This window comes from Copidosoma floridanum, unplaced genomic scaffold (assembly GCF_036245765.1).
Source record: "Copidosoma floridanum isolate Cflo_tuat_1 unplaced genomic scaffold, Cflo_Japanese_pri ptg000030l, whole genome shotgun sequence".
In the NCBI taxonomy this organism is placed as follows: domain Eukaryota; kingdom Metazoa; phylum Arthropoda; class Insecta; order Hymenoptera; family Encyrtidae; genus Copidosoma; species Copidosoma floridanum.
In genome coordinates, this window is record NW_028321907.1 from 11,251,360 (window position 1) to 11,277,474 (window position 26,115).

The 26,115-nt window shown below is 33.3% G+C and overlaps 2 protein-coding genes across 2 annotated transcripts; one reads left to right on the plus strand and one right to left on the minus strand.

Annotated features, from left to right (window-relative positions):
* Nucleotides 1–993: 993 nt before the first annotated feature.
* Nucleotides 994–26,115, minus strand: Gycbeta100B (guanylate cyclase soluble subunit beta-1-like). The gene is made up of 14 exons (XM_014349404.3): nt 25,913–26,115; nt 25,535–25,608; nt 22,401–22,501; nt 21,901–22,019; nt 21,111–21,266; nt 20,790–20,946; nt 20,569–20,723; nt 19,228–19,356; nt 18,971–19,053; nt 16,236–16,406; nt 15,577–15,814; nt 14,330–14,467; nt 11,931–12,088; nt 994–3,014 (listed from the first exon to the last, which is right to left on the minus strand). The coding sequence occupies exons 1-14, from the start codon at nt 25,913–25,915 to the stop codon at nt 2,885–2,887; spliced, it is 1,812 nt and encodes a 603-aa protein (XP_014204890.1). The 5' UTR covers nt 25,916–26,115; the 3' UTR covers nt 994–2,884.
* stops (SOCS domain-containing protein stops) lies at nt 4,768–8,893 on the plus strand. Its single transcript, XM_014349405.2, has 3 exons — nt 4,768–4,922; nt 6,383–6,773; nt 7,417–8,893. Exons 1-3 carry the CDS (start codon nt 4,793–4,795, stop codon nt 7,922–7,924), a joined length of 1,029 nt encoding a protein of 342 aa, XP_014204891.2. The 5' UTR covers nt 4,768–4,792; the 3' UTR covers nt 7,925–8,893.

Below are 26,115 nucleotides of genomic sequence, written 5' to 3' on the forward strand. Positions count from 1 at the left end.
TTGAATAAATGTTGAGGTAACATTTAGAGGGTCATCCAGACTAAAGGATAAACATTCAAAATCTTTGCACAATCACAATATTTATCTGCATCTATTTCAACAATTATTATTCATCGCTTTTAAAATACATACAAACAAAGCAATTTGTTTTAGAGGCACATCAAAGCTAACATATTTCATATAAAATTAACTTATTATCTTATTTAGCAAGGCGACCACAAAATGAGAAGGAGAATTTCTCGACGAAATCAGAGAAAATTGCTCCAAGTCTATTAAGTAGATTTTAAATTCTTATTCGTAAAAAAGTTCTTGGTAGGTTTTTGTTAGCACCACAAAGTCAAACCTTACACCTGAATCTGAGATGCATATTTTCATGTATTTCTAACTCTGCTGCCATGTATTGCAAAAGAGACGGCGACAAGTATGCAGTTTCCGTTATGCTTTTCCGACTACGACGGTTTATATGCCGCTTACATTTTTCCCCTTCCTTTTTCTCTTTTTTTCAGATTATCACACCTTTTACTGTTTCCTCCTCTTTTATTTAAAGTTTGGACCACCTTTTTTTTCTTGTTTTCTCAACACTGCAGTCTTTATTTCAATGCATTCAGAATAAATTCAATAGCCTAAAATTTTTTTTAAGCCCCCCTAGTTTCAACGTAGGTCCAATAAAATTGTATTGAAATTATTTAGGCGATAATGAGCACTATAAAAGCTTCTTTTAAAATTATTTAAATAGTAATACAAATATCACTCGCCATTAGTAAGTCCAAATTTTTATGTATCTTCGTTATATCGCAGTTTTTTGTACATGAATAAAGTGAATATTTGATAGACATTTCATTTCACGATAAGATAAGAAAAATAAGCTTGAATGTTAGATTAATCATTCATTTACTCGATTATCTATGTTATACTTATGAGATTTGTTTGATAACTATTCATAGGATAATTTTTATTAAATTTGTAAAGATACCATTCTCTGTTCATTGATTATCGTTTTATTTATTGAGTGTTATAGATTACATCAAATATAATACTAGCAATATTTTATTTGTACACAAAATTCCATTTTTTGATAATAATCAAGTAACAATCAATTACATATCGTCTTCGTATAAGCGAACAACTTAAAATATAAAATTATTTCAACTATTTAAACACATCCGTTATGGGTACAGCCAAAATATTTATTGTTAACTTTATATGCTCTATTATTTAGAACACAAGAATCAAGAAAGTATTAGAGGCTTATAACTCTAACCAGTAAATCAATTTTTAAGCTTCATCATCTCGGTAAAAAAATTGTACTTTAGTGCTGACAGATGTATATTTTTATGATCCAGACTTGCATAAAACAAATGAAAATTAAGTTATTTATGTAGTTATATATTCTCATAGTTTTATATTTTGTTGAAAAAATACAGTTGATGCTTTTTTCTGTCGTTGTGCTACTCAATGGTCATTTTATTACATTTTTTTCCGTAAGCTGTTTCATGATGAAAAAGCATTAATTCATAACTGTTATTAACAAAAATATTGATTAAGATAGTAAGTTATCTTATAAAATAATGATTGTTTCCATCGTACTTTTTTTTAGTGACTCATTTTCATACAACCAACTTCTCGCTGCTATGCTGCCAATCTTTTCACAATAGTTTATATTAAATAATTGTATTTATATATTTATGAAACACATTCTCTCAACAAAAACATTTAAAAAATTTCTTCTTTATTAACACCCATTTCTCTTTTTAATTAATGTGATCTTATAATTTAACAATACAACCATTTGCAATTTATTTACGATTGGAAAAATTATAAGTATTACATCAATAACTAGTGAAGTACGATTTTCGAACGACTTTTTAATATAGAATATCACACGGTATTACTGAAGTCAATTGAGTATAAGATCGTTCCAACGAAGTTCCCCTAGTCTTGCAAAACTCTGATTGCATAAAAAAATAGTCATAATACTTTTATGTAGACTAACACATTTTTTTAACAATAAAATCTTTTTTTTATGATTTATTTTTTAAATAAATATGAGTTTGATATACTCTGTTTTTCTTAAACTAGTAAAAAAATTAGTGAAAGCTCCTTACCAAGCTGTATAATAATTAAACTTTCACAGATTTATTTAGAGGTTGATTTCATTGTACAACATTATTGTAGGAAAAAATTGCACTGTAACTTTGATTAATAATTTTTGAAATCGTAATGTGCATGTAAATAAAAATATAATTTCTTTCCTAATCAATAGTTTTATAATAAAAATAATGTGCTTCTTAACCTGACTTAGTTTCAAACCCTAAATGAAAAATTGATAAGTTTTCCTAACGAATGATAAACATCATGATAATCTTTTAATATTATTTCCATCAATTAATGTAAAGAAAAATTATTGTACCAATTTCCAATGATCCTACAGTTGCAAAAAAAAGTAACAAATATTCACTGGTCAATTGAATAGCCAGAGGCTAATGATTACTATTCTAAAATATAAAAATTCTGACAAATTATCATTGATGATCTCCTACTATGTAAATGTTTTTTAACAGTCGAATACATAAAAACAGAAGTTGTAAACGAATATTTAAAGCTGCATCAAATGTAACAGCAATTTTTCCACTCGCGACAAACGTAACTAAAGTGAATCTTTATTTTCGACCTCTTACTTATCTCATTGTAATTCCTTAACTAAAAAAAAATCTCGTAGAAAAATCAAGTATAGCTTGGAAACTATACAGTGTGCAAAATACAGCTACTTATTAATGCGATAAAGTGCAACTTTTTGGAACGGCGAATAAAACGATGGAGCAACTATAATTACGTAAATGGTATTTCAAACAGGTGGCAGGTATATTATAGAAATAACAGCTTATTACGAGGATAGCTCCATCTCTCGGGAAAGGAACCAGACATTCATCGGCTCAGATTTGCCTTTCATGGTTACCGGCCCTCTGTACTCCAGCAGAAACTGCGGGTCCTGATTTTCCGGCATGCACAGGTACCTGCAAAACAGACAATGCGTATCACTTGATGTTATTGTGACCATAAAACTACATGATGTATTAAATATTATCCTAAATAACATCGAAGTATCAGTATCAGAAAGTATCAGAAGAGTAATGTAGGTATACAATAATGTATAAGAGGGTATTTTAAACTTGTTTCTACGAAAAATTAAGAAGTATAGTAATACAGTAATTTAGGGTTTGCTCTTATGTGTTCATGGCCGATCTGATTTCGTAGAATTTTTTTCATTTAATACATTTTTAACTCCTGAACACAACACGCAATGGCAATTGCCTTAGTTTTTGAATAATTTATTTTGAACAATAAATTTTAATGCTTTTTTGTAATTTTCAACCGCGTATTGCTCAATTGTATCCACCTGCATACAGTATGTACTTTCAGGTAAAAAAAGAATTATGATAGCTCATGGCCACGCAGCTTCAATACTATCGATCAACGCATAGTCATTTTTATTACCTGTACATAAATATTATTATGCTTTGCTAAACAATATTGTAGCTGCATGGCTATGAGCCATCATTATTATTTTTTTATCTAAAAGTACATAGTAAGACCACGTGGATTGAAAATAATTCAGTAATGACTGAGGTATATGAGGTTAAAAATTACAAAAAATAAATTCTTCCAATCGTAAAGAATTTTTTACGACCAAATCAGGAGTTGTAAGTAAAAAATACATCTCGATTAGTTGTTCATTCAAAAATGTGCCAAGAAATAACTTTTTTTTAACAAAAAAATTTTTTTTTCCATTTGTTATCAAAATTTGTTAGCAAAAAATAATTACTGAAAAGTTAGGCCATCAACATCATAGATCGTGTTAAGAAGTAAAAATTTTTCAAACAATGAAAACTCCACGGACCTAGATCACTGTTCACAGAATAAAAAATCCAATCGATTCAATAAATCTACGAATGGATATTTTCAAAAGCTTTTATACTTCATTTATGATTACCTATATTTTGAAAGTATGCATGTAACCTAAAACAAATAGTTGACCAGCGATAAATTTTATGGCAGCAATGAACCCAAGTCAAATAGATTTTTTCCCGCAGTCTATACAATTGTTCAAATTTGATTGCTTGAGTAATTGATGCCTAAACCATATTAGTTTTTTTTATGTGGATTCAGAATAATGAGCTCATCTAAAAAAAATTCCCTGATGAGAAATAATTACTTTGACCACTTTTTTATGGAACCCTCCTGATAATCGTAATTAATTATTTATCTTCAGCAAGTCACTCATAAATTAACTAGTTAGTACTGAGTTTACTGAATTTACTTCATTTTTAATTGTTTTTTTTTAACTCAAATCAGACGATATAGTCCTTTGTTTTCAAATTTGTATTTGACTAATCCATGTAGTTAAAGGGTAATAATTTTCACGAAAATTTTATTTGTGCAAAACTATTAAAATGATTTATAAGAATAAGTGATTCAAAAGTGGAAAGTAGCAGCTTTTGTTTCAACAGTGCACATTTTTTCAAATGCCACGACCTTAGCCAATGTCAATGGCTGCATCGTGAATTTGCAGACGTTCGCCGTGAAAAAGGTGAGGCAAAGAAGCTCTAGTAGCGTCCAGCTTAGCTCAGATAATCAAATTAGTCCCACGACATGTCGCCAGATGTTGTTTTTTTTTTTTTCTTCCTGATGCGTGGAGTCTCATTCCGTCGAGTATTGCAACGCGACCGGTGAAAAAATTACTTTGTCTTACTTTTGGATTAAATATGTATTGTATTTAAAAAAGGAGTAAAAAATGGAGGTGTTGATTGATTGCTACTTCGATCGACTATTTGACGGACTGGAAAGGAGTAGTCTAGCATCGCGGCACAAACGCCGACAATTAGTGAAATTTTTCTCGGATGTCATTAACAGCTGTGCTGAAGGTAAACTCATTAAATCACTAACTACTTGACAAACACTAAAAAATAGTATCTTACTAAATCGCTAGGGATAATCTTATATTTTGATTATCTTTTTCCCTTATTACCGAGGTTTCTTCGCGCCTTCGGAATTTGACTTATAAATTTTAATTAGTATGATTTAAGTAATTTTATTAAATTTTTTCGTTACTATTAGACTTATAAGCACACATGGGGTGAAAATTTAATAATCATTCACTATATTTTTTTCAAGTCATCAATCATTTTATGGGTGGTCTTTTATTGCTATCACCATTGTCATTCAATTTTTTAATTGTAATTGTTATATTACGTGACAATGTAACGCAGTAAAATTAGTTCCTCATTTATTGATTTTTTAAATTTCATACGGGTGCAGATTTCTTTAACCTACAAAAATGTTATGTAATATTTTGCTCGAGTTGTTTTTACCTTGAGTACGTTGCAATAGAAAAAAAAGCTTGGAAAGTTTATATTAAAAAATATTACCTTTTTCCTACTACTAGTTCCTTTCCAAAAAATATTATTGTTCCAAAAAACAGCTTCATTGACGTCCCTTCAAGTTACGCTTGGAAAGCAATTATCATCCCTTGATGGGTGTACGTATCAAGAATAATGACCGTTTTGCATTTACATATAAACCAAATCAAATGCAGAAAATTTCCAATTCATGTAGGATGGTCAACAAAATCGTCAAATCTGAACGTCAAACTTTAGTACCCCGTAACATCGAAGCAACAAACAGCCGAGCCAATATCACGCGCTCCATAGTATTTTCAAAACCTATTGTACGCCAATGTTAAATACAAATCGCATGACCGAAACACAGCACCACCAGCCTCGTCTTCCCACGAGTTGTCCGATCCTCCGTTGTGTACGTTTATGTCAGTGTACAGGCGATCGTGACCCAACGCAGCGCGTCGTGCAGTTGGCCGTAAATATCTCATGTGTCCCCATGGCTGTACCGATGAACTAATTGTAACGACGGTACGACCAGGTGACACTGTAGTATGTACAGGTACACACGGGCTTTGTACGACTCCTAATTCACGTACGCCCAGTGCCGCGTCGTTATCCATATACAACAATCATAACGAGGACGCGTGCCCCTGTCCGAATGTAGTACGCGACGCATTGTTCCCTGCTCAATTACGTAGAGGGCCGGGGGTTGCTCCTACACATTGAACCCAGTATATTAATCTAAATTTCAAACCTTCGGTAAATACACCACATTAATGTTTGCAAGCACTTGTTTGATCGGTTATTTACTTTTAACCAGCTGTCACGAATGGAAAAAAAACTGAATGCACGAAAGGCTATGGAGAATACAAATATAATCTCCTGTTGCGTAGTATTGGACCCATAAAAACATGGCGCAGTTTGGCCAAACTTGAATGTACAGTGTAGCATCTAATACGTATGCACGGGATCTTCTAAATTTTCAGCGGAAAATCTGGAAAAGGCCGACGTGTGCGAGCGGATAGTGCGGGCCGCGCTGCGCTACCACAACATATCGATGGCGGACAACGGCTCCGTGTGCATGCTTGGGAAGTTCCACAACGTGCTCTATGTCGCGGCGAAGCTCTGCTACGACTGGCGTATCGAGGACAACGAGCTGGTCGCCAAAGTACTCAACGACATGTTCTTCTGCGAGAAAAGCTTCGAGCGCATGTTTGTCGGGGCTATCTTCGGGATCAGGGTCACGCACTTCCTCGCCGGCTGGAGGAGTGACTTTGACGATCGGGAGGAGAACCTGCACGCCCTTGTCTACTTTCTTGATCATGCCATTGATGCGCGGCTCGAGTACGATTGCGCCACGCCGGCAGTCAAGAGAAGGTTTGTTTGTGCTCTTATGCTTTTTTTTGCTGAAGAAGTCACCACATCTTATTCTCATCGTTGTCGATTATTCATTTTGCGCTTCGTTTGTTCAGACAAGCCAGTTTGCCATTGGACAGGCTTTGGATGTAAATTATTGTAGTAACAGGCTTTTGAAAAGTTTCGTAAAGTTTCTCGGAAAAAATTGTTTTCGGTACAGCTTTAGGGCACAGATTTTTATATCCTACGCTCGTACACGCCATCAAGGATATGAGGAACTTGGTAAATCAAATTTTTGGTTAGTCTTGGAAAAAACTATTTCTTCGTGAGGCCCACAGTTCTTGATTTAAACATTTTTATAATTTAAAATACTACCTTTGTTGAAGTTTAACTTCATTAAAAAAATAATAACTACCAGGTGTATGCAAAAATTATTCAAAATATTCTCTGTTTAAAAAAAACTATGAAAATTGTTACATCATAAATTTTGGCAAAAATAAAAACTATTGTCTTTAGGTTCAGTAACAAGCACACTATACTATAGTTACATGTTTATTATTGAATTCCCGTACTAATAAAATCTCTACTATTCGAAATGAAAGCAAAAACCCCGTCATTTTCAATGTTTATTTGAAAAAAAAAAAAAAAAAAATTTATTTGAAAGGTTTATCGACGTGCCCATGGAGTCCTGCGGCCCAGCCCTACCAGTCTACGTAGCAGTGCAACACGGCTCCCCGGACATTCTCCTGCTGATGCTGCGCTACGGGGCGACTGCCGAGTCCGACAACCACCCGATGACCCTCATCGAGATCCTCCTATCGCGGATAAACGAGTACGAGGGTGAAGACGGTGGCAACTGTCCACCCCAGCTGCTGGTCTGCCTGCGTGTTCTCCTTCGTACGATATCCTGCGTAAGGATAAGGGTGCCGAGCCACTTGGCCGCTCTGGGCTGCGGTATTGAGTCCATACCCGTGTACGAGCAGTACCCACGGCTCGCCGAGAAAAAGCTCTTGCCGGACGAGCGCTTGGGTCTGGTACCGGCTGAACTGAAGCACCTCTGCAGGTGCCGCATCAGAAAGTACCTCTTTGAGAATTGGGCGTTGCCCCATGGTATCAGGCGGCTACAGATACCGCATTTGCTTATGGATTATTTGGACTTGCTGCTTGACTGAGCGTCAGTTGCATATGTTGTGGGATGTTCGCCGAAGGAACTGTTGATGAGCTGGAGTTAATGGGCACGAAGATGCGGGACGCGTGTTGGCGCGTGGATTGGTACACTGGATGGTATATGGAGCAGCTGTGGCCGGCGCGAGAGCGAGAAAATGGATGGGCCGTTGTATACGCCTGCTCACGAGTTTCCAAGGTAACGAGGAAGATGCATCGTCCAGCGCGCGTATCGCATTTCCGACCGAGCTCGCGCCACCGCACTGATATATTATCCGTCTTGAGGAACAATATTGCCGATGATGGATGAATTGAGTGTTTTGTTTGTACGGATTTTATCATCGTCTTTCATACCTTTTGCCGTCCTCGGCGATGGTAAAATGTAACGAAAGAGCTCTCCTAACTTTTACATCACACGTAGGATGACAGACATTTGGATCGATCTTTATGGTGTTGAAAATATTCTTGCAATTTTAGAATTTCAATGAGCAATTTGCGAACGAATCAATCTCTATGTTATGTCCTCTCGCATGAATCGTAAAATAAATTTAGAAAAATTTGAAATAACGAGAGTTTGCACGAGTCTGGAAGCACTAAAGCGTTAATGTATGGTATATGTTTCTTGTGCTACTGTTGATTATATGAAAAAAAAATTTTTTCATGCCAATTATATGAAATTTCAATGTAAACATTAAAATGTGTCAAAAATAAAACATTGCAGCTTAGGTAAAAAAAAATTGTTTTTAAAGAAAAGGTGAAACTAAACGTTTGGCATTTACAATATGCTACGAGTTACTTTTTCACATCTTGTGTATAATAAAGCAACATTCTTTATTAATTCATTGTTAATTTTTATTCATTTTAAATAGTAAAATATAATGGGAGGGTAAAAGATTGTACAGCTATAGAATACGTGAGAATTTTTATATCACAGCTTTTGTATTCAATAAACGCAACGTGCAAAAGTTCTTAACCATAAAAAATGATTTTTTTTTCTGAATGTGATTGCGGTTGTAATTATTGATTTAGGTTTTAGGATACTAGTCCTCATATGCCCAAGGATGCAACCACGGTCAACATTATATAAAGAAAATGGTGTATACAAATATTAATATACTTATAATAAAATAATGATATAAACTCTAAAAAGAAAAAAAAGATAACAGATAAAAGTATTAAAAACAATAGCCTCCAAGTGTATGCGTAGATTAGTAAAAGTAAAATCAACGAACATAAATGAATGATATGGATGAGTGTAGGTCACAATACGAGATAATAAGTAATTGAATCCTTAGAGGCAATATATTAACACCCATTTTACGAATGATATGGTACGCCCGACTAAAATAATTAAATTTTATTAACCATATAGCCACAGTCACACTAGAACGTCATCATTCGGAGCACAATACTCACACTAAAACAGGAATCACTCTACTAACATATTTTCTTCTAAAAGCCGACGCTCTCGATCTAAACGTTCATGCCCGAGTAGATGGGACCAAGCAGGGCTATGAGTGGGCCAACAGAAGATATAGAAAGATTAGAAAAGAGGGGGAGAAAATGGAAAAAAGCAGCACGGGTGGTGGAAAGGGAGCCGTAGTAGATAAAAATGCAGCCATAATTAAAGAGGACGGCGTGGGGTGGATTTCTTGAAACGTGGGGTAACAAAATTACTTAACAAATTACAATATTGTTTGTACTGCGCAGAGCCAAGCTAGCCTCTCCCAAATCAGAGAAGATGTACCACAGCTGGATTTTACTACACCTGCCATAGCGAGACCACCCGAGAGAAAAACTCAATATATACCTCACCTCAACAAAATATTGGCAATGCCACACAACCAACCACATTCTGGAGCAGGAGAGATGGATCGAATTGAGGACACAGCCCTATCTCTTTTTCAAGTTGACACAAGCACCAATAGTTTCATCCTAGGCAATGCCCTCGTTGCTATTGGAAGGAAATATAGGAATTCAATGCAACTAGGATCACGATTCTCTAAAAAGCTGCCCCATTAAGCTAAATTTTAATTAGCTGTTTCTTATACCCAATCTATACTCTTGTCTGTCTGACCTTCGTTATAATATATACATCGATATGACAGCAATTGAAACCAATTTTAATACTGAAAGCTACATACGGGTGACCTGGAACAAACATATATTTTCTACTTGTAAAAATAACATTAAACCGAAGCTTGATCGCAAAATGGCAGACATCATCAAATTGAAAAGCTTGCGGTGAGTTTCAAACAATTCTCAGTAAAACTAATACATTGACTAGGCTACGAAGTTTGCCTCCTATACACAAGCGCCTTGGAAATACTTTGTATGTTATGCACATATATAGATGAGTAAGCGCGAGTATCTTACTGTTATTTGGGTCAAAGTAAAGATAGAATTGCTAAATTGAAAATCTCGAAAAATAAAATAAGAGATCTTTTTGTAACAAAGATTTCAAACAAGTTAAATCACTTTCTTTCTCACGCAGTATCATTAATTTTTAATGGACGTTGCACCAATTGAGCTACCTTTTACGTATGAAAGGGCCATTGCAACAACGCATTTGACTATGAAACAAGATGCACTTAAAACGAGTTTCAGAGCTTCGTTGAATTCTCGGGACACTCGAAACCAATCGATAAACACCCGACGACAGATAAATTCTCGTGGCAAGAAGAAAAGCGCTCGAAACAACGAAAAGGGACGTCTCTTGGCGTTCACCCTTTAAAATAGTTCAAACAGAACAAATACCGACGAAATGAGACTGCAAGTGATTTGTTTAACAACAGCTGCTCTCGATTGGGCAATGTCGAGGCTGCCGAAGAGAAAAACAGAGAATTGTCTTGGGGAAAAGTTTAAACGGTATTAGGAGGCCATCACTTCTCTGCCCGTCCAACGAGTCCTCGAAACAAACGTTGCGTAAATAATTGATTTCTGGAACAAAAGAGAAGTTCCTCGACGGAGCTGGCGTCTTCCCATTCCACTCGGGTGACTGGCTTGCGAAACTCCTAAGGCCACCGGAGACACTGTCTGCAGAGAATGGAGCTCGCCCCCGTACGGGCGCGATAAAATTGATCGAGCTACATTTTCCGCTACTGTTTTGGCACGTGTTTATGCACTACTGTGCGGCTGGAGTTCTTGGTCTCGAGTGCTATTTTTTTTAGTGGCGACAGATCGATGCTTCGATTGATTTCTCATTGATAATGATGTTTGAGACTTACAAAAAGTACTTGAAAGGGATCATAATGGACCGTCTGAGTGGAAACGCTTTTCTTTTATCTTTCTGGTTTTTAAGAGTTGGTGGGCGACCGTTTTTGTTGTCATCAAAGTAAAAGCATGTTTTTTTTAATGGTAAAAATAATGTGTTTCAGAAAAAGTGATCATTTACTTTTCAAAATTATTTTCTACTAAAAAATTTCTTTTGATGTTCAATTGAAAAGATGAAGTATTAATCACCAACTTTAACTACAAATATTTCCAAAATTGTGTAAAAATAAAATTATATTACAAATATTATTGATTTTCCCAGTCCTCATATTCATCATTTAAGTATTTATTAACCGAGCAATTATGAAAGTTATTGACTAAATTAGTATAAATTCTCATAAAATAAATATTTCATATGAACTATATATTCTCTACATACACGGCACAGCACCCGTAAAAAACGGAATAATGTGCTGTTGATGTTTATTTAGTTCGCTAAATATAATTCCAAAACTCAAACAGCTCCATAACGTTCTAGTTTTTAAATTTGTCAGTGAAAATGTGAAAAATTTGAGTGTGATATTTTTTAAATAAAACATTATTATTTATATTATCTCAGCACTAGTATTTATCTACTTAAAAATTTCAGTACAATTTAAAATTATTCTTACATTTTTTAACTTTTTTTTCAAATTTTATTCAATTAATCCGTATAAAGGAAAACAATACTAAAACATTTTTAATATGAAAGTTTATACGTCAAAAAATAAACAGACATCAGTGTGAAAAAGAAGCGCTTACTTGTAGGCGTCCTCGGATACGTTGATTTTTCCGGGCTCGCCAGTAGTCTCGGTACGGCTGGTAAGGTTGACGGTATTACCGAAGAGGCAGTAGCGCGGCATGCGATGCCCAATTACTCCAGTCACCACTTCACCACTGTGTATCCCGATGGTAATTTTCTGCAAATTAATCGATCAACCAAAATAGATTCACTATTCGAGGTGTGGACTAATGAAGAAGGACGACATTGGAACGATCAAGCCACTCCTGATATCGGAAATAATTTAGATTGATGTATTTACTTCCTTACTATTAAGGTAAAAAGTTTCTTAAAATATAGCTTAAATACATCAATTAAGTTTGGAGAAAGATTGTTGTTAATTACGGTTTAATATAAAATTTATATCATCAAAAAGCAATTGTATCAAATCATGAGAATTTATTTTCATAAAAGTATTACAGTTTGAACTATTATATGTTTTAAATAATCAGTAATAATAGTTATTTATTTTGAAATCATTAGTTACGGAGTGATCATAGATTTTATCTTGTTTAATGAATGAATAAATTTTTTAAAACATTTTCTTTTGTCCATGTCGACAAAAAAAAGTAATCCAATCTTTATTATTTTCTTCCGAATATTTTCAGATCGAATACAATAAAAAGAGACTAGGGTAGCAAAAATTTTTTCCATTAATTTTATGAATGGAGCTCATAAAAGCCGTAAATCCTCCTTATCATGTCTATTGTTTTGAATATTAAAAAATTTAATTCATATAAAATTCGAATTATTGAATAAAACTTTAAGATTCCATTCTCACCCAATAGACTTGAATTTCTGTTCACGTAAATCTGTTGTAAAAAAGTTTTAACGCAATATCAGTTTTATTTATAGCAAAATTTGTCATAAAGTCCTATTTGACAACATCTTCTACAAATTTCACAAGAGGCTGGGATTTGAAAGAAATGAAACATGCTACAAGTCATATTTCAAATCAACAAGTCAGCCACAATGACAAAAATAACAGCCAAAGTGCGTATTTCATTCTCCACACATGTGCATGAGTAAGCTCTTCGATTTCCGGTACAAATGAGTCGATTGCGCCTCCGTAGGTGTAACGAAGAGGAAAGCGTAGGGTTGGAGCGCTGAAAATAAATTGCGCCACGATTGACCTACTTTATAAGAATCGCGAAAAGGAAAGGAGAAAACAAATTTTTTCCGATTTCAGGTTTTTTTCTGTGGAATTTTGATTTGGCAATCATTTTGCTGTATGAAGTTGAATTATGAGGTTACGCAGGTCGTTGATTCGACCTATAATAGCGAAAAAATTGGTTAATTTGACTTTCTTGCACGATTGTTTAGAAATATTAAAGATTTAAAGATTCGTTTTATAGATGAATAAGGCATGGAGTTTTACGAAAAAAAAAAACCACGTGAGGGTTGTTTTCAAACAACAATTAAAACTTGGTGATGAGAACTTTTAATTGCTTTTGTAAAATAAGCCGTAGTACTCTAGAAATTCAAGATGTTCTTAATAGCCCATTGAATTTTTTATCGATAAAATTATATCTTTAAGAAAGTTATGTTTGAATAAAATATTTTGTATTTCTTTGAACGTATTGCAACAGTCGTAAAAACTTCTTTGCATAATAACTTGAAATGATACATTTCTCACTACATACTGTTATTATTAGCAATGGTAAAGTCGTAGCTAGTAATTAAGAAATATAAGGTTTAAATGTATTTGAAATAAAATAATAATTTTTTTATAATTATAACTACGTTTCAGGTAAATAACAAATTTTTCATAAAAAAGTTTGAAATATTTGCAATAATTTGACCAAACTAAAAAGTTGTAATATTTTCAATGTATTTCATAAATTTAAAAGAAGTTTTATTATTTCATCTAAATGAAATATTTTTAATGAAAAAATTAAAATACTCTACTACTGTATGTTAAAAATTTGAAAATTTACTCTTTCAATTAATAGAACTAAGGTTAAAATTTTGTTATTGTATTTTTTAAAGTTTTATTTGAATTTTTTATTAAATAACTTTGATAAGAATTCAAATAAAGTTTTTTAAAACGATTAAAATTTCTGATTATTACGTCATACTTTGCTCCCTGGGCATAAGTATTTAAATCATACAATATTTTAAATCATGCAAATGCCGGATTAAGTAAAACAAAAACTTCGTAAAAATAATTTATGATTAAAAAATTTGTTCAACAAATGAATGGCAACAAAGTTGAAAATTAAGATCAACAAGGTTACTCGCAAAAAAAAAAAAAAAACATTGCAACAGTCACTATCTACGAGCTGAGATCCATAACGAGAAATGCAATCAATTGCATCATTGACGATATCAGTGACAAAAGCAACAAAACTGATAATAAATCAGCGGTCGTCCCACTCACCACTGGCTCTCCGTCGATCTCCACTTGGGCGGCGATATCCATCATATCAAGGGCGAGCCGGGCTATGCAGCGAGCGTGACAGTCGCATGCCTCTGGCAGTCCGCTCACGGCCATGTACTTGTCGCCCACTGTCTCAACCTGCGCTAGTGTAAATATACATATATATGTAGGTTTAAAGTTATATATCTATACGTCCGTACTATCTGTGCCAAAAAGAAAAAAGTTACTTTTTGTTTGAGGAAGAAAAAAATGTTTTGATGCGCTTAATGTCAAATCAGGCGAGTAAGATTAAAGGCTCTAAAGGCTATCAAAATTAGAAAGTGTCTTCTTGCACGTTGTTGGTTCATCAATACACTGCTAATGGGATTAGGGTTGTTACGTAAGGATCTATGAGCTGATCTGTTTTCTGACAGTAAGGATATTTCTTTGTGGGTCATCGAAAGTTGTTGAAATAAATTTTTTGTCATGTATTATACTGCAACTAAAGTTTTGGTTGATAAACTTTTTTTTTTTTCATACAGCGTATCAGAAAAAAATTTTTTTCATCATCCATATAACTGTCGTACTTGTTATTAGCTTAAATTATATTATTCGTATGTCATCTCAATGAATTTATGTTCAAGAAAAAGTAACAATATTTGTCCAAAATTTTTCCTGTAGATAAAAAATACTGTTAGTCAGATAAAGTGTAATCTATCATGTTTACCTTGATAAGGCAAAGTTATGTTCAATAATTTCAATTGTTTTAAAAATAGAATGGAAAAGGTATAGAATAGGCTATCCAACAAGGTATAGCATATAATTTTTCCTTCATCAAATGTTGAAATGTCTCTATAAAAAATTAAAATCTATTTTAAAAATGAAAAAATAGCATTTAACGCTCCAATAATTCGCTGCTACGTATTTTTAACTACTTAATTTCTTACTTTTCAATCAAAAACAAGAAATGTAATTTTTGTTAAAAAATTATAATCATAAATCATCCTGAACTTTTTAAATTTGGCTGTAAAGTATTACATTTCATTTAATGATCAGTCACTAGAAGTTGGCAGTAATTAAAAAAAAAATTATTAATTGTATAATTGACAGTTACAAGATAGTCAAAGTACAAGAGTAATGGATGGTTATTAAACTATTTTGAATCACCAATCAAAAAATGTGAAAAAGTAATTATTGAGAAACAAAACTATGTTTTGAAACGCCACGTCCGTTCGCAAATTCGCCAGTACTACTGAATGGCACATTACCTTGTATATGTTTGGATTTTTTGTGTAATCGGTGAGAACGTCAAAGGCAATGTAGAGCTCGTTAAGCATGTTGACGATCTTCATGGCACCATTCGAGTCCGTATTTGAGGCACAATAGGCGCTAAAGCCCACAATACCGGAGAACAGGAGCGTGACGCAATCGTACTTCATAGCCGGCACTGGCCGAGAATGTCTCAGCTCGTTTGCCACTGATTGCGGCAGCACCGAATAAAGCAACCTGCCAAGCAAACGGAAATGGGGATCGATCATTTGTCCGATGTATGCGCTTGTGGTTTATGGTTTCGTTTCTCTTTTGTAGGGGAAGAAAATCACATGTACATCCATAAAAAAATCAGCATTTTCTTCCAATCAATTTTTCGATATTGCATAAACTCACTGCTAGCTCGAAGACAGAGAACTACAATCTTCTTGTTTGTAATAATATACCTATATTGTGCTTCTTCAAAAATGTTTAAAAACCTTATCATTTCTATAAATGATTACAGTACACAGGCTTTAACGAAGTATTTTCAATAATACTTTTTTTATTAGATAAGTTATATTTTTTTGTCTTTTCACTGTCTACTTATTCGCAATTCCAATACCTTCCAATAAACCATTTTTGTATAAATAAGAAAATCCCATGTAAATGCACGCACCTGTCCGTCCTCTTCTTCTCACCGTCAAGTTCACGCAAGGTCTGTTGTAATTTGTCAGTGAGGAGCTCGAGATTCCTAGTCAGCTTGTAGTCAGCCTCAAATTGCTCAGACATGAGGACCAGGTCGCGCGTCGCGTCGTGAAGTGGCACGTCATTCAAGTACAGGCCTCTTCTGTAACACGAATCAACCGTAAGAGCCTGAGAATTATGTACGAGAGATTTGCTAACGTTGGATATTCGATTTAGACTCAAGAATATGATTGAGTGCTGTATTATGTATCTCTAGTAGGGTGTATTTATTTAATCATCGCAGAGAAATGATTTTATGTGATGTATATACTCTTTGGTGATAAATGGACGTTTCATACTGTTAATGATTAATGATTACTTCATGATTGACTAGATCAAATACCAACACCTACAGTGGATTGCAATGTCGGTATGGAGTATTTTTAAGACAAAACCCATACATCGCTATCTATATACCCTTTTCTTTATGAGTCCTTACTTATTAATACTACCACTAATTATTATTTCAATTTAAGAATCAATAAATTGTGTGAACCCATACGAAAAAAATTTTTACCTCGGTATTTCTTGACCTATAAAATGTATATCGTGACTAACAGAGGGAGTTGATTACGACTCTTCAATACATCATGACTATATATGATACTCCTTTGCAGTATATCCTGCATGTTATCACGTATATGTCTAATCATCGATTTGATTGTTGAGTAAGTAGGATTAGACAGACTGGTATTGACATTAATTTCATATGTACATCCCGATCATTACTCAGACATATATACGTTTCGATTAGATTGTGTACGCAGACCTTGATTTGGTAAACCAATGGACGTTGATGGATAGGGTATGCATGCATGGTGTAAACAAGTTAAGTGTATCCATGCAACAATCCCTCGTAAACTTATTAGATTTGACCAATCAAGCGCAGGACCAGAGTGGCATATTGATTTACCCTGAAAGCCCGCCCGAATAAGTTTAATAATATTCATTAACAAATTAAATAAGCCACTCAATAAGCCAACACAATTAACTCGCTTGGCACCCTCGTACCTCATATCTCTTTTATCTGCGCCGTTCTCTCACTTTACAAATGTAGAGGTAGCGGTTAGCTAGCCCACTTCGTAATGGACACGATCCAATTAAGCGTAAATTTGTTTACCAACGCCCACGCGCCGTACAGCACTCAACTCCCTTGCTCTTTCACCTCTCCCCCCTCCCTCCCACGTTTCTTCTCATCCCCGTCCTTCTCTCGCAGAGCCTTTCTTCGGGCCACAAGCTTTGAAAGCTCCGGGGATGCTGTGACTTGACACGAAACAGAAATTACAGTGAGATAATGGCTACGTGATACTACTAGTGAACCGTATACGTGCGATGTAGGGATACCACAGGGTAAAATTGCAAATCTGTGGTTTTGAACTTGCTTTGGATTTCATTACAGACGAGTGAAGGAAACAAATAATGCAAATTGGCATTTAAATTCTTGTGCCTACATGATTATAAAAATTAACATACAAGGCAAATTCTTTTTTTCATTGAATGATGATTTCTTTTTAAATGAAGGTAGAATAATCAATATAATGTGATAACTGATAGAATAAATAGCAATTTTTCATAAATTGTTGGCCTCAAATGTACTGTAAAAATATAATTTTAAATAATAACCGATTTTCAAATCGTTTTTCTGGTGTTCATTGGAGCTTATATTTGACTATTTATCAGTTAATTTACGAGAATTTTCTGTATTCTCTTGATTGATCTTATTACTACTTATTATTAAAATAAGAATCACTGAAATCTGTTTTTTTTTTTTTTACTAGTCATTACAGGTAAAAATATCAATAGTTATGTTTTTAGCTTTAAATTGGATGCTTACCCTCTTAAAAAAGAGTTGAGTCATCAAAATACTAGATGATTGAGCTTTTCTTATATTTTTTCCTGTTTAACTACTATGTCTTAGTATAGTTAACCCATGAAATCAGCAGCTAAACTTTATAACTGTTTAGAGTTATTATATTTTTATTAATTTTTAGAGTAGTTACGAAAATCAAACCTTATTGTTGCAGCCAAATTCACGATTCAATATCTTATAATTTATGCAAAATTTCTCTACTTACTGCAATCGATTAAGATATTATTTTAAACTTAATACTTATGTAAAAGTACAGATAATTTTGACCAAACTCAAGAATGAAAAAAATGTTTCACTTCAAAGTAGCGTGTCCAAGCAATTTACGAAGGCACCACTTAAAAACGCGGTCAACTGTAACTATGAGAGCTGATATATGAGCGAGAGAACTACGTGGGCTAATGCTTGCAAGGTACAAAAGAGGAAGTATAAAAGTCAGGAGTTAATGACTTCACGCAAACTCGAGACATGAATCGGCTCTGCTGGTATAACCCTACTCCAATAACCTAGATCTAAGTTAAGTAATACGAATCGATTCATCACTAGTACCCAGAAAAAAAGAGGATTGCAACTAAAGGAAGGTTCTTTGATATGTGTGATGGTCGATCGATGGATGAAGTTATTAATGTAGATACGTATGCATGCATGATACGAAGTTCAAGGGTTTTTTATACCTAATGATATATAAGTACAGGATTAAAAATAACAATAAATTAACGTGGTACGAGGCTTGAAGAAATTAGTTTATTCATGGGTGAATATTTTTGGAAATGTGTTAAAATGTATCATTTCAAGCTCACCTTGTTAAGTCATCGAGATTCATCACGCTTGGATAACACAAAAAGATAACAAGGTCCGATTCAGGTACGTAAAGCATCTGGCCCTATTGTGCAGACAAAACAATAATCGGGATAATTTTTTAATACCTGTATGATTTTTACAAAGAGATATTTATGGATTTTTATGATCATGGTTATTTCATGTACGGAAAAAAGATGAATTTCATTTATAAAGATTTCGACAAGGCTACGTGAGTTTGGTAATATTATTACTTTACCTTCAAACGTAAGTAAGAATATTCTTCAGAGGCATTGACTTGCATGACAGCTTTTTTTGTTCGAAGTACGTAAACAGTATTGATGTGGGAGAGAATGTTCTCGAATGTTAAGTCAAGATGTGGCCTTACCTTTTAGGAAATAATTTAATTTAAAAAAAAATATATATTTATGATTAATTTATGAATTACTGGTATTAATCTACTAACTGTATAACATATTTTAGATTCGTTTAAAAAACTTGTATGAGGGATGTTAAAACGTAACTCTTCATTTTTGTAACAGGTAAAAAAAAGTTAAAAAAACAACATGAACTATTAGTTTTGAGCCATATAAATACAAAACAAATGAGTTGTCATGAACAAATGAGGTCATTAAAACTTGTTATCGTTCATAGAAATTAAGTAGCATATTACTTGTTCAAAAAATTTGTTCAATATGGAACTAAAAAATTTCAAACGGCTGTTAATTAATAATATTTGCTGTCATATGAAGCTGTTAATTGACGGATAAAGCACACTATTGACGTATGACGAAAACTTCTCAGGATAGAGCTTCACGAAATAAATTTCATCGGGAGTTAATCAATCAGTGATTGCAGTGATACTCAACGCGTGAAAGGAGCCCACATGAATATACATAAGCAAGCCGGCAGCAATAAAAGACGATAACACCCCCTTACGTGTAAGTTACTCGCTTGGAGTGGCACGAATGGGGTACAAATCACAAGCAGTACTAGGCGCTTGAGCCTAGTATATAATAGATGATTTAACGAACAGTTAACCTGCAACGTGCTCGTCGTTCTAATTCTTTACGATTCAAAGTGTACTATCAACTTTTTATTTTTTTATTTATTTTTTTTCTCAGAAACTTACTAACTTAATTTTAAAAGAATTTCGTTAATTAAATATTGTTTAGAACTATAATGTTTTTTTGGACGTTTTTCTTGAAGGACTACCTGATTTTTTTAAAACTTATTCATATCGCATAAGTAGCTACCTTTAATAAAAAATAGATAATTTCAATACAATCAGTACCGATTAATTTCTTAATGCTTTTTCTGGTGTCTTTAAGAACTAGTATTATCACAATAATCGAAACCATTCGTAAAAATTTAAATTATGATTAAGATTGAGAATGATACGTATGTTAAAATCTTTTCCAAAAACTTTTTTTCATCTTACACATAACCGAATAATTTAAATATAATTAATTCAGATATTATTATTTAAAAAAATTAATTTTATAGAAAAATAAGTACTGCAGACTTTCAAAGCTCAAAGTAACTTTAAGTATTTAAACGAATAAACAGTTCTCCATGATATAAGTGTACTATGACTTACAGGAAGCAAGATGTCGCTTAACTTGCAGTTTCCGCTACAAACTTGGGGCATGACTCGTGTAATGGTACACCCTGTTTGAGCAATCGTCAAGTCTCGGTCAAACATCAAGTGGAATGGAAATACTCGGCAAAACGTAGCAGGACTGACTTTTGGTTCTTCATAAAAAGGACAACACATAATTTTGTTATGAACCACTTTGGCTATAATTATTTTTGCCTTACCAACAGAGAGGCACTCCAGATCTGCTGTCATTGGATTGGTATCGATCCCTGGACCGGACTGCTCAGTGATAAGAAATTGTACGTGGTCGCAGTCATCGTCTTTGGTTTTCAAAATTTTCATTTCAACGTCGGTGTTGTGCAATTTTTTTGCTACTGTCTGTTGATATTATAATGTAGAAGAAATGTCGTAAAGCAGAATACACATGTTGACTTTTTATTTTTTACTCGACACTTTAACTTATGTGTTGTGTCTTTACACTTGTACTAGAGTATGTATATAAATACAAATTAAATGTATGCATCTAAAAAAGAGTTTATTACCTTTACGATTCCGATGACAATATGTTCTAATCCAGGTCGATCGGAGTAATAATGAAGAATTAACGCCCCATCCTCTGGCCTCTCCGTGCACCTAAATGAAGGTGCTCGCATCCCAGGGTATAGTGTACCTAAGTGGTCGTGAAGAGCATCTAAATTCTAAAATAAACACGAGGAAAGTTTTAATTTAAATTTATAAAAATAATTACCATTGGTTTTTTTCTTCCTTGCGTTTATTTGTTATTTTTTCTAAAAATTTGTTTAGCTATTTTGCTTGAATATACAAATTAAAATGTTTTAGCTTATAAAAATACAATTAAGTTTTTTTATCACGCACGCATATAAAAGCAAATTCAACATTTAATAATTAATAGATTAGCAAATTTACATTACTTACTTCTCAACATCTATCTTTACTGACAATTTTTCATAATTAATGAAATATGAGGCAGAATGGGGGAAATTCGCATAATATACAAGGGTTTAAGTGATCAAACTTGCAACTAAAATACATCCAGTTTTATTAAAGTTATTAGACGCATTGTATAGCTTGATATGTTAGATATAATACCAGTGTAGTTTCTTACTTTTTTTTTTTTTTTACAGTAGATGAATTAAAAAATATAAGCTTTGAGTGCCTTTAAGTAAGGATTTCATAAGGACAGTGGACCTCTTTGTGTTTATACTCATTTAAACATTAAAATAAAGGATGGAGTGTAATTTTCAATAATATTATTAAACTACTTCCTAACTATAACATTTGAATATAATATATGTACATGTACCCACTTACCTGAAGAAAGTCTCTAGGAGTAGCTCCAAGTACTTGCAAAATCTTGTCGTACCCGGAATCTTGGCAAAACTCAAAGAACATTCGACCAAACAATTCCAAGATATCGTTCGCTGGAATATCTGAAAAAAAGCAGGACTACATGTCTAAAATCTATTAATATAGTATAACTAATAATAAAGTTAACTTCTTTGAAAAGATGTCAGTTGAGTCAATGACTCTCTGTCAGAAATTATTTTGTGCCAATATTGATTTCCAAGAAATTTTTGTGATAATAAAAATTTCAAATGAGCTTCATGAATATTTGATATTATTGTCGAATCATGTGTCATGAGTCATCAAAAATTTACTTAAAGCAGGAAAAGTAAGCTATTACCAATTATAATACTTTGAAAGCGTGTAGAATTTTGTAGATTTAATTAAAAAAAAAATAGTTATAATTTATGGAGATTTATACGATAGAGTAGTCCCTATATAGTACAAAAGTTAAATTTAATACTTACTGAGTCGATTGACAGCAGCCGTAATGATGTTGTAAGTAATTTCGTCGTCGTAAATTTGACGAACCAGAAAATTGCCTTCCATGTTGACTGCAGCATCCTTCCTGTAAGTTTTAATATAAAAATATGAAAACAAGTATGCGTTTGTTATTGTATCTGGCAAGACTTGTGTTAGTTTAACATGTGTCTTTTTGTGCACCCATTTAGCGAAATATTTTAGTGCTACGATCAAAAGTAAACTGTTGTCTGAATGGAGCACTATTTTATTACAAGATCAAAACAGCGGCGTAATATAGTTATAACGGTCTGATAAGTTTCTAGATTGAAGCTATGTTTGCACCTAACTTGTGGGCTTACCGCAAATGAAATCTCAAGACATAAAGCGGGTAAAGAAATGACGTGGCACATTTGCATCTCAAACAGTTAAAGTGACCTTCTCTTGGCTACGGTAAGGAAAATTTCAAGCTGTACTTTTCCTTTCCTTTTTGTCTCTCTTTCACAGCTACTTTTCTGATTCTTTTTTTTCTACGTCAAGTGATATACGAGCTTAGTTTTATAGGTAGAACTTGACTTTTTCAGGTGATGAGCTGATGATATTCAAGTTTTCTTTGCGCTTGACACCTAAAGCTTATTCTATGTGACTATACGCTTTAAATGATTAAATCTTTTAATTGATTTTTTTTTTAATACTGAAAAAAACGCATCTACATGAACGATTTTTTAAATTATACAACCACATTGTTGATTTTTTTTTTCACTTGTAAGAAGTCAAAATGAGCACATAATTTAGAAACAATAGAAACTATTTAAACAACTCAGTGTATACATTCGTATCTTACATGGGGAAGGAATAATTATGATTAGTGAAATATATTTAAAAATTCATGTAAGAGTCATTGAATTCTCTACCCTCGTCGCTTAGCGCAAGATCTCTTAAAAAATAATTCCAGTACATTTCGCAAGTGGGGCTGGAAATTCACATCTTTTTCGAGAGCTGTTATCATCTCAGCTTCAGCCTCTGCACATCAGTGTATGGTTCAGAAAATTCTATTCAAGTGCCACAGCAAATCTTAAGTATTCTCCAGTAACTCTTCGACGTATTCTACGTTCCTCTTCCTGCCATCCGCCGCTCTTTGGCTTAGCCATGGCTCGTTGACTTAAACGTTAATTCATTCGAGGTTTAATGGGTTTTCCTCCCTTTGCTACCCGGATGATTAAAAAAGCTGCAATTTTCAAGCTGTATCTTAACGAACCACAAGTGCCGAAAGAAGATCGAAAGAACTGATCGTCTGATCCTTCAATAGGTTACTTTCTAAAGAGAAATTTCGATAACACAGTGCCTCCTGTTTTGAGATACTATTTTTCTATAACTTTCAATGTTAAATAAATTCTTCTGAAACAAGAATTTTGGTACCTGTTTTGCGATACTAGTGTCAATTACTTGTACTCTAAGAGATTCTTGTTTCAAAATAGAGTATTGTGATTTAATACTTAATTTACCTTCCTCAATTAAATGATTACATCTTTCAGAAATTTCATGAATATTTTATATTCATTGTCTCTGAGAAGAACCTGAGACTAGACATTCACAAAAAAACTATGACGCAGAAAAATAGTGATCTAAAAATATCGTTTAATATCATTTTTATTAACAATTGGTCAGTGGAAGATAAAAATTTTGTTACGTTTTAATGTTGTATGTACTTTTTATAAACATTTTATAAATCAATATTTTTTAAAGTGGCTTTTCATACACATTAGAAAATAATATAGCTAAAAGTACCGTATTGATTTAACAATTTAACAACTGACTAAATTTAGTTGTAAGAGCCTAAAAATGTACACGTAATTCCATGCATTCGATTCATCTCTTTCAACTGCGCAATGAACCCAACAAAAGTTTTACAACAAAACACAAGAATAAAACTTTCTATAAATATAAACTTTAAATAAAAAGAGAAATTTGCAATCGAATTGCACTAGGTTCCAGTTTTGATCTCAGTGCATAGTGTTAAATATGCTTATAAATTAATAATAAATTAGTTATAACTTTTAACTCTAAATTTTCGGTACTAACCAAAGAATTGTAAGGAAAAATATTGATGGTGAAAAGTTTCATTCTTGTTCACAGTTTGTGAACAATGCTTCAAAATTTTTTGAAATTTTTTAAAACAGACATTTAACAATAACTAAGTTATAGGCTCTTTATGATATTTGTGTATCTTACGCGCGGTATTTAACAAATTTTGTTTACCCGTTACAAATTCAAATTGATAAGTGTAAGTTGTACATGCATGGAAACTGTTTTAAAATTAACTTTATAAAAATAAAAGAAGACACTTGTAAACAAAACTTTTCATTTATTTAGGTGAAATGCTAGTTTACAGGAGATTCAACATACATGTAAAATTCAATGAAGTTCCAGTGTGTAAAGTTTTTGTAAGAGAAAATCTGTTTCCATTTAGTGCTGTAAATCAACTATTTTTAAGTTTGAAAAATCGAAAACAGCGTTCCGATCATCATTTGTTACAAGTGGGTATGGTTCTATTTCAATCTAAAAAATTTATCATTATTTATGTCAAGCATCATATCATAAGCCTATAAGACAGTGCCAAGGTGATTTTATTAGACAATATCCTAGAGTTCCATTAAAAATCTTTTATCAAAAATCTGGCACATCTACAAAGCGTTCATTTTAATCAGTTTTTAATCAAACATTAATCAACTTTTGTACAAATCAATTAAGTATTTATCGTTCAATGCGTTCGAATATTGCATCAAAACCTTTGTTGACTTGGAAAATAGTGTATACCGTTACAAATATCTAGTTTTAGTCTTACGAAATATATAAAAAAAAAAAAAAAAAAAAAACAGAAAGAAAGAAAAAAAGAACATGTGGTGGAAACAAAATATACTTGAAAAAAAAAAAATCATCAAACACTTAATACGTAGCCTACTGATAAGTCAAAGCTCCGTATACCACGTGCATTTAAGGGTATGACTTCAATTAAGAAGTACACGTGCTCGACAACGCAATCAACTAGATTTCACTTAGCCGTCCGTTTACCACGTGCCCATAGCCAATCTTAATATTAATGCCTTAATTCATATTCATGACCAATGAAGATATTACTCACTTTATAGCCTCCCATGTCGCCTCGTCGAAAGTCTTTACAACCAAGAGCTCGAGGGCGTAGTTTACGAAACCGTACTGCACAAATATAAAATTAAAAATGTATGAAACGTGGGGTCAAATTTATGCTAAACGGTAAAAGAGAACACTCTTTATTTTTTTCAACTAAAAAAACAAACATATATCCCACACAAACGGACAGGAAGAGGTGAACGAAGGAATCTTATTGTTTGTCGGCCTCACGTGACCCACGAGGATTCTACAACACATCCACTCACACTCTCTGTTATCTCTCTCTCTCTCTCTCTCTTTTCCTTCACCCGGTCTCGTTTTCCTCTCCCACCTTCAATGCAAAGCAGTGCCAGCCTTTTAATAAACTCACCATCTCTTATCACTTTCCTTTCCACCAGCTGTGTCGGAACAAAACCACGTTAAGGTAGTCTGCTATTGCCTAGGAATTATTATCCCATTCCAATCGAGGACTCAATCAGATCAAGAGTGGGTGGGAGACGACTGAGGGAGCGCAAAAGAGAGGGAGAAAGTGGGGAGGGACGGCAACAGCAGCTTGGCCTACCGTGGCAGTGT

Excerpts from the sequence above, each read along its gene's own strand:
- stops (XM_014349405.2), top strand. The coding sequence starts at position 4,793 with ATGGAGGTGTTGATTGATTGCTACTTCGATCGACTATTTGACGGACTG. Across the intron at positions 4,923-6,382 it reads CATTAACAGCTGTGCTGAAG|CGGAAAATCTGGAAAAGGCC; the intron begins GTAAACTCATTA and ends CTAAATTTTCAG. Across the intron at positions 6,774-7,416 it reads ACGCCGGCAGTCAAGAGAAG|GTTTATCGACGTGCCCATGG; the intron begins GTTTGTTTGTGC and ends TTTATTTGAAAG.
- Gycbeta100B (XM_014349404.3), bottom strand. Across the intron at positions 14,468-15,576 it reads AAAATCCAAACATATACAAG|GTTGAGACAGTGGGCGACAA; the intron begins GTAATGTGCCAT and ends ACACTAGCGCAG. Across the intron at positions 3,015-11,930 it reads GTATCCGAGGACGCCTACAA|GTACCTGTGCATGCCGGAAA; the intron begins GTAAGCGCTTCT and ends TCTGTTTTGCAG.